This window comes from Triticum aestivum, chromosome 4A, assembly GCF_018294505.1.
Source record: "Triticum aestivum cultivar Chinese Spring chromosome 4A, IWGSC CS RefSeq v2.1, whole genome shotgun sequence".
NCBI lineage: Eukaryota > Viridiplantae > Streptophyta > Magnoliopsida > Poales > Poaceae > Triticum > Triticum aestivum.
In genome coordinates this window covers 582,060,306-582,067,837 of record NC_057803.1, presented here as the reverse complement: position 1 = coordinate 582,067,837, position 7,532 = coordinate 582,060,306, and the positions used below count along the sequence as shown (strand labels likewise).

General features: G+C 42.2%; 1 protein-coding gene across 1 annotated transcript; it reads right to left on the bottom strand.

Moving 5' to 3' along the window:
• Positions 1-552: 552 nt before the first annotated feature.
• LOC123087141 (ruvB-like protein 1) lies at positions 553-5,705 on the bottom strand. The gene is made up of 12 exons (XM_044509055.1): positions 5,398-5,705; positions 5,101-5,289; positions 4,221-4,352; positions 3,919-4,068; positions 3,400-3,555; positions 2,553-2,687; positions 2,392-2,457; positions 1,990-2,096; positions 1,690-1,789; positions 1,518-1,609; positions 1,149-1,218; positions 553-1,066 (listed from the first exon to the last, which is right to left on the bottom strand). Exons 1-12 carry the CDS (start codon positions 5,476-5,478, stop codon positions 977-979), a joined length of 1,368 nt encoding a protein of 455 aa, XP_044364990.1. The 5' UTR covers positions 5,479-5,705; the 3' UTR covers positions 553-976.
• Positions 5,706-7,532: the final 1,827 nt, after the last annotated feature.

Below are 7,532 nucleotides of genomic sequence, written 5' to 3'. Positions count from 1 at the left end.
CCGGCTCTGTGGTTAAGCAGCGGGAGCAAGAAAGCGAAATGGATGCCAAGTTGGACTGTTGGAGAGCGGTTCTGTCGCTTGCATGGCTCCATGTAAGGCAGCACCTTGCATGGATCAGGATCGTCGTCGCTCCCTCCGTGCAGCGTGGAATAACAACAGAACAGAATGTGGTCGGCACTCGGCAGCTACTAGGAGTCTAGAAACATATTTAGCTCCGTGTTGGAGCTTTAACCCAGTGGTCTCCATGTAGGCATCTGGTAGCGCACATTGGAATTTCCTTTACCAACGGAACGGGCATATTCCGGGTCTGGCCGGGCGAGCAGCAAAACTGTGAGCGACAGGGATAAGCTTCACTCCCTAGTGATGGAGAAGTTCACTGAAATGCTTAGCACAGGACCACCCAGCACCCACGTTTGTTCTCGCTCTCTAGTTGCCAAACGATGGATGAAGCCTTTTTCTTGGTGATGTGGATTGGGCCGTTACCTGAATCGGTCCAACGCCGCAGTTGCGCGAGGCGAGTGAGCGACAAGTTCTAAGTTACACACGACAAACTTAGAGCATAACCCAAATAAGTTATCAAGCTCAAGTGAGCATGGCAACGTGCAATTCGACAAGTTGGGTCGACCTTACCACGAAACATAATCTAAGAAATTCCAGTTCTCCAACGAAGGAACCACGACCTGATACTTCTGAGGTGACTGTTAGTCAAGGGGGGGAAACGGGATCTAGCCATCAATTAGCATGGGCAACGAAGATACACGATAATTCCTACATGGCAAACAGAAATGCGAGAAGCCATAGACCAGAACCGATTTGTCCTACTGGAACCAATGGAAGTCCAGTCCAGAGTGCAGCTGCTAAGAAAACAATGCCCCAACTGTGCTCAAGAGTTGATGCGCCTGCTTACCAAGTCGTGCTAGGGGAAGACAGTCCAATCACCTGAGCCGGCGGCTGGGAATTCTTGTGCAGGAGTAGTTTAGGTGATGTAGCTTCCTTGCTGGTCCTGAAGCAAACGAGCAGAGGACTTTGCGTCCAAATACAGACCACAGACTTCTTCGAGATCAGCCTAATAGAGGATCATGAGTTCAGGATACAAGTGATTGAGACCCGGCTAGGAAGATGATGTGTTACTGAAATTCAACACATACCTTGCAGATCTTCTCTCTCCCATTAGCCTTGGCAACTACACTAGCAGGTGACATCAGCTGAATAGCATGTCTGCAAAGAGAATCAAGATCTATTACAACCATTACTACCAACAATAAACTGGACTAGTGATGACAAACCCTGTGATAGTAATGCGTACACTAGACATATAGGCATGTTATAAAATTCACATAGCAGAACGCTAAAAGTGGGATGACAGCCAAAAGACAGGGTGGAAACTGTCCTAACTTTAAAGGCTCAAGAAAATCCTTTCAACACACACTCCAGCTAAATTTTATTTAATTTCACATTCGTAATCTTGGCATGGGACGCAAATGTGTGGGCATAACCTGAAACAACAAGAACCATACCTCAAAGATGTCTGCTGCCCAACCTCTCCTAGAAATGCAAGACTGTCCTCATCAATTTCAATCTCCTCCACTTGTGCTCTAATTGCTAATATCTGCAACGCACAATAAACAAACATCAAATGCATTTCTACATAGGAAAGTTAAAACACATAATAAGACATGAAATAGGAACCTGGATCATCTCGATAGGGCCATATATCTGTGTCCGTACGATAACCAACCTATCTAGAAGGTCGACTGGGATACCATGTGGACTTGTCATGTCAGTTCCCCTGAATAAATAAGAGTAAAATAATAAGATGTATAAGGGGAAAATAGTACATAAAAGCAATGTTTTTAAGGCGGTAAGGCGAGCACCCACTGCCCTGACGCCTAAGCGCCTAAAGTGAGCATAATTGCAAGGCGCTGCCGGGGAATCCGGTATTGCAGTTCAGCATGGAGCAGTTCACAACAGGTAAATCAAATTTCTTACCTCACAGTACATATTCCCCTGTTCGTAGCGAGTATTACAATTGGCGATAATGAGCTCTCGAGAGCACGATTAAGATAAGAGAAGCACTCAATGTCCAGCATGTGAACCTACAGATAAAGTTATAGTCATTAATGAAATCATACCACTGTAAGGCATATTCTACTCCCTCCATCAACTTTGTACTAAATCAGCGACACTTATTTTGGGATGGAGGGACTACCATTTAGTAGCATAAAGCCAATTAGTTTACGAGAACAATGCTGTCCACAGGATGGACACTTATTTATTTGGCAATAGGAGAAGTTGGAAATAAACAAGTCCAAGCTCATTCATATTTTAGGAAATCCAAAACAAGCCTATGAAGATAAATAGATTTTCAATCATGAGACAGTAATATAATACCTCATCAATGAACAGAACACCAGGTACAAGCTCTGCAATACCTTCGTCAATATATCTGTTAACCACCTATGACCATACAAAAGAAAAGGCACCCATTCCCATAGGTCTATCAAAATTTGATCCAAATTAAAAAAGATGTTGCATAATGAGAATTTTTAAACCTTATTGATCTCTTGGCGTAGCTTCTCAGTGATTTCAGTCTTCCGTGGCTTCATCATCTGGCCCATAAGGGACAAAATATCTTGGCCTCCTTGTGGCTGGGCATTTGCGGCGTCAAGGTCATGCAGTGTAACGTCCTATGCAGATGAAAGCATATAATTTACTTCTTTCAGTTGATTTACACTGAACTTGAAAACACGAAGAATATGCTTCTATGTTGCAACACAACTAGGAATTTTCACTCTATGCTATCAGAAAAGATTATCACCCACCGACAGAGAAGAGAGAACAAACCACACTCAACTTAATTGTCATTTGTCGGATGTAGGTATGTAAGAATGATTCTAACTTTCTTTAGACAGGAACAAGAACAACGACTCCTACTTAATTGGTCAACTCAATAAGATAATAGTTAACTGAGTTTGAGCAGATGATCAAAAATTTGGCGCAATCTTATTAGCTTGTGAACTTTATGTATCTTATCCAGGAAGGCACAATTGATAATGTGGACCGAGTATTTGATGCAATCTTAATCATTAGGTTATATATTTTCCATTCCTATCTTCTGGAATTTAGCAGGAGCAAGCAACTTACAACGACCTGGAAGGAAAACCACATATTTAAGCATGCTTGAGCAACACAAAAGTATAATAATAAGCTTCATCTTAACAAATGTATCATGCGTCCAGCTTTGATCCTTTAGATTAGATATAAATATGCTGCAATTGCATACTATATTATCTCTGATTCAATTACCAAAATGTTGTTTTATGGACGGTACAATGCAGAATTGGCTGAACAAGTGTACACACAAAGATTTATAAGGCTGAACTATCGTCAAATTTGTACCTGCACTATTTCTTTTTTCTTGTGGACTTCCCCTTTGGGAATTGGCACATACTCCTCTGCTTCAAGATCATATTCTGTAGCAAAAGCATCACATCTGCCAACTCTTTTCACTGCACCGCTGTTAGCTTCGATGTATATAACATCACCCACTGCCACCTGCATCCCGTATACAAATGATGAAATGTTAAGCAGCTTCATGCAGAATACAAGTAGGAGAGGCAAAGCAAGTGAGCAACGAAAGTAAAATATAATGCATCATATCTCAATTTTAAGTAAGTATCACGATGTTTTGTTATGCCACAACAGAATATCTAACAATGAACAAGAGAAATATGATCCTATGTGTGAGTTTCCACACTTGCCATAAGGTTGCACAGGTTAAATATTGCATAAAGACAATATTCTGAACACATAAGATACACTATCCACCAACTGTTATTTAAAGTGAGAATACAAATGCAACCAAACAGTCTAGCAACAGAGGCAGAGAGCAAGGGAGGGTTGGGAGCAGACAGTAACCTTTTCCTTGATTAAAGCATCATAAATTGTAGGATCTAACTTTAGTTGTTTAGTCCCTTTTACAGTCTTCAGGCCAATTATTACATGGCTAATGTTTTTTCCATATCCACCAGTTGAACTCTCAGAAGCTTCTGGGGAAAGCTCCGTAACCTAAAAGGCAAGCAAAATAATATAGCCACAAACACTAGAATATTAGTTCTATTAGAAAATGATGACAAAGGAAGTGTTAGTATCAAGTAAAACACTAATTCAAGAACAAAATCTTTTTCAAATTTCAAAAGGACCATATAGGTCACTCCTACCTCTCCTTCATAGACTTCTTTGTTTTCCTTTATACGCAAGCCTATAGCTCTACGGAAATTTTCCATCAGCACCTCAGTTTTCTTGACCTCTGAAGAGTACACTTCTGATCCTACCATAGGACAGAAAGGGACCTGCATTGCAGAATAGGAAGAGAAGACTGAAGCTTCTTCCAAAATAGAAGTAGAGGCAGGACATCAAATGTAAAGCAATATATAGTTCACTGCAAACAAAATTTCATATACATTGAATGCAATGAACAAGACAGCCTGATAAATTGCTAGCAAGTGCTAGTAATCCACCAAATTTACTCCAGAGTCTTGGTGTAAGTATGCTCTAAAGAACAGCACACTTCTCGTCGGCAGAGCAGCATACTGAAATATTTTGGACCAGCAAGAAGCAGAATATAGAACTCAAAACAAATTCTTAATGACCAAGTCAAATGGTAACACATTACTGGCTAAAATGATAGTACTACAGAACACCAATTTAGTTAAGTAGATGAAATAGAATTCAACCACTCTAGCAACATCCCAGCTACAACAAAATAAAAGGTGTGAATGCTCGAATGGTCAGAGCTCACAGTGAGTTAAATTGGTTGGGTGTCTGACTGGAACTAGATGAGACCATGCAAATGCAGAGCTGCCTGTTCATCATACAGATGCTGCTCATGAGCAGTAAGCTGGCATTTTTTGAAAAGGGGATAAGTTATCAAGGACTGTCCAGTAAAGCAGTAACAACCTAGCCTCCAAATTTGTACCAACAAGCCCAAATCTAGTCCAATTCCACGCCACCCCCAAATACAAGTTGTACATTGCAGCAAAACATGTAACAGTAGCACTAAAAGTATCTAGCAACTTGTGAGGGAAATGATGAATTGACCTTGCTGCCCAGCTCCTGGGAGATGCCAAGAGCGAGCGCGGTCTTGCCGGTGGCAGGTGGGCCGGCAAGGAGCAGCGCCCGTCCAGCCATCTTCTTCTGCCGGATCATGTCGACCACCAGCCCACACGCCTCTCTCGCCTCCGCCTGCCCCACGAATCCCGCCGACATCCCTATCGCCGTCCCATTGGCCTGCGAAGAGAACCAAACTAAGTCCTGAAAACGAAAATTCGGGGTAACAACTGAAAACCTCCGGCCGCAGGAGGGGTGGAGAAGCAGGAGAGATGGAAAAGCATGTACGTCGAGGCCGAGGCCCTTGATGTGGGTGTGGGTGGCGATGCGCTGCTTCTTCGACGTCGACTGTACCTCCTCGATCCTCATCGTCGCCGCCGCCGCCGCCGATTTTTGCGCTCTTTGTCTCTCCCGGGGCGGCTAGGGTTAGCCGCGGAGGCGTGTGAGGGGAGGAGAATGCAAGGGGGCGGCGGGGAATACAGAGAAGAGAGCGAGGGGGGTTAGGGCCGGTGCGCTATGGCGTGGGAAGGTGGCGGGGGTCGGGCGGCGCGGCGGCGGCGGGTTCGGGCGTAGAGAGAGGCGCCGAGACAGGGGAGAGGTTTTTTTTTTTAGTTAGGTGATATAAAGCGGGCGAGACGCTTGGGCCGTGTCCGTCAGAAAACGGCGTGGCTTCGCCGTTTGGGCCGGCGCATGGTTATTTCGCTGTTGCTTTGCTGTTTTCTTCTCTTTTCTGTTTCTTTTCTTTTTTTTCTGTTCCAGTTTCTATTTCTTTTCTTCTCCTTTTTATTTTTATTTTTTCCATTTTATTTTTTATATATACAAAGTTCATCGCGTGGTACAAAAAATGTTCATCGTACATTAAGGAAATGTTCACGGCTTTTTTACAAAAGTTCATCACGCATTACAAAAATGTTCATCATATATTAGAAATTGTTCAATGAACATATAATCACTGTGTTTTTGAAATTTGTTAAGTGTATATTACACAAATTCTTAATGTATATTCAAAAATTGTTCAACTTATATTACAAAATGTTCAATGCCTGTTAAAAAATTGTTCAACGCATATATTCATATTTTTCCAAAAATGTCCATCGTATAATAATAAAATATTCATTATGCATTATTTAAAATGTTCACCGGATTTTAAGAAAATGTTAAATGTATACTAAAAACTGTTCAATGTGTGTTTTTTGAAATTTTTCAAAGAAGTATGATACTTAAAAAGTCACGCCGTAAATCTATCACTAGAAATCATTAGGACGAGTGATTAGTAATAGTCTTTGACGAGAGGGAGCTCGTGAGTTCGCGCTCTGCTCGTGCATTACTTTTTGGCATTTTTTCTATGCGGCTGGAGCTCGTTACCTCCAAATGGGCCAGCCCATTCGCTCCTGCCTTTAGCGGAGGGTTGACAATTTGCCGCACGTGGGTGTCGAGCAGGAGGTCTCGATAAAGAGTGGGGAGGGGACCCGCATTTGTAGTGCTATTGGTGCACTGGGTGCGATAGAAATATTTCAAAAAATCTGAAAAAAAAATCTAGCACATTGACACAATATAATGTATCAAAATTTAAAATTTTTTGTGAGATACGAAAATGAACAAATTTGACATCAGCATGATAGTGGGCCAAATCTAAAAGCCCAACTTATGTTATGTACCATTCACTGTTGAATTTGTCATTTTCATTTTTTGAGCTACATTTTGAATTTTGATCTAAAATTTTGTGACAACCTGCATTGAAGTTGTGTGAATGTGCTAAACTTTTTTCCCAATTTTTTTTAACATTTTAAATGTGCAACGTGTGTTCGGTGCATCAGTCGCAACAGAAGCACAGATGCACCAGATATTCTCCCGCGTGGGGAGAAAGGGGTAGCGAATTTTTGTGAATCCAAGCGGCCAGCGGGCCAAATGGACCGAACGCCAAATTCGAGAGCATATGGAGAATTTTAGGTCTACAAACATGAAATAGACTCTGCTCGGTTCTGAGACCTCCTTCGCGAGAGCTGACACGTCTCCGACATATCTACTTTTCCTAACACTTTTCCTATTGTTTTGGACTCTAATTTGCATGATTTGAACGAACGTAATCCGGACTGACGCTGCTTTCAGGAGAACTACCATCGTGTTGTTTTTGTGCAGAAATAAAAGTTCTCGGAATGGAACAAAACTTTACGAGGATTTTTCATACAATAAATGAGAATTTCTGGAGCCAAGAACCACTGGAGGGGGTCACCTGGGTGGGCACAACCCACCAGGGTGTGCCTCCCCCCCCCCCCCGGCGCGTCCAGGTGGGTTGTCCCCACCTAGTGAAGTAGAAGAAATAGATGCCACTATTAAACTTGCTAATAGAGACACCATCACACCACTTGCGATTGTTAGAGATGTTGAAGTCTTGTGTGAGAAAATAAAATACCCTACTGATT

Excerpts from the sequence above, each read along its gene's own strand:
- LOC123087141 (XM_044509055.1), bottom strand. The coding sequence starts at position 5,478 with ATGAGGATCGAGGAGGTACAGTCGACGTCGAAGAAGCAGCGCATCGCC. Across the intron at positions 5,290-5,397 it reads TCAAGGGCCTCGGCCTCGAC|GCCAATGGGACGGCGATAGG; the intron begins GTACATGCTTTT and ends TTCTCTTCGCAG. Across the intron at positions 1,067-1,148 it reads GGAGAGAGAAGATCTGCAAG|GCTGATCTCGAAGAAGTCTG; the intron begins GTATGTGTTGAA and ends ATCCTCTATTAG.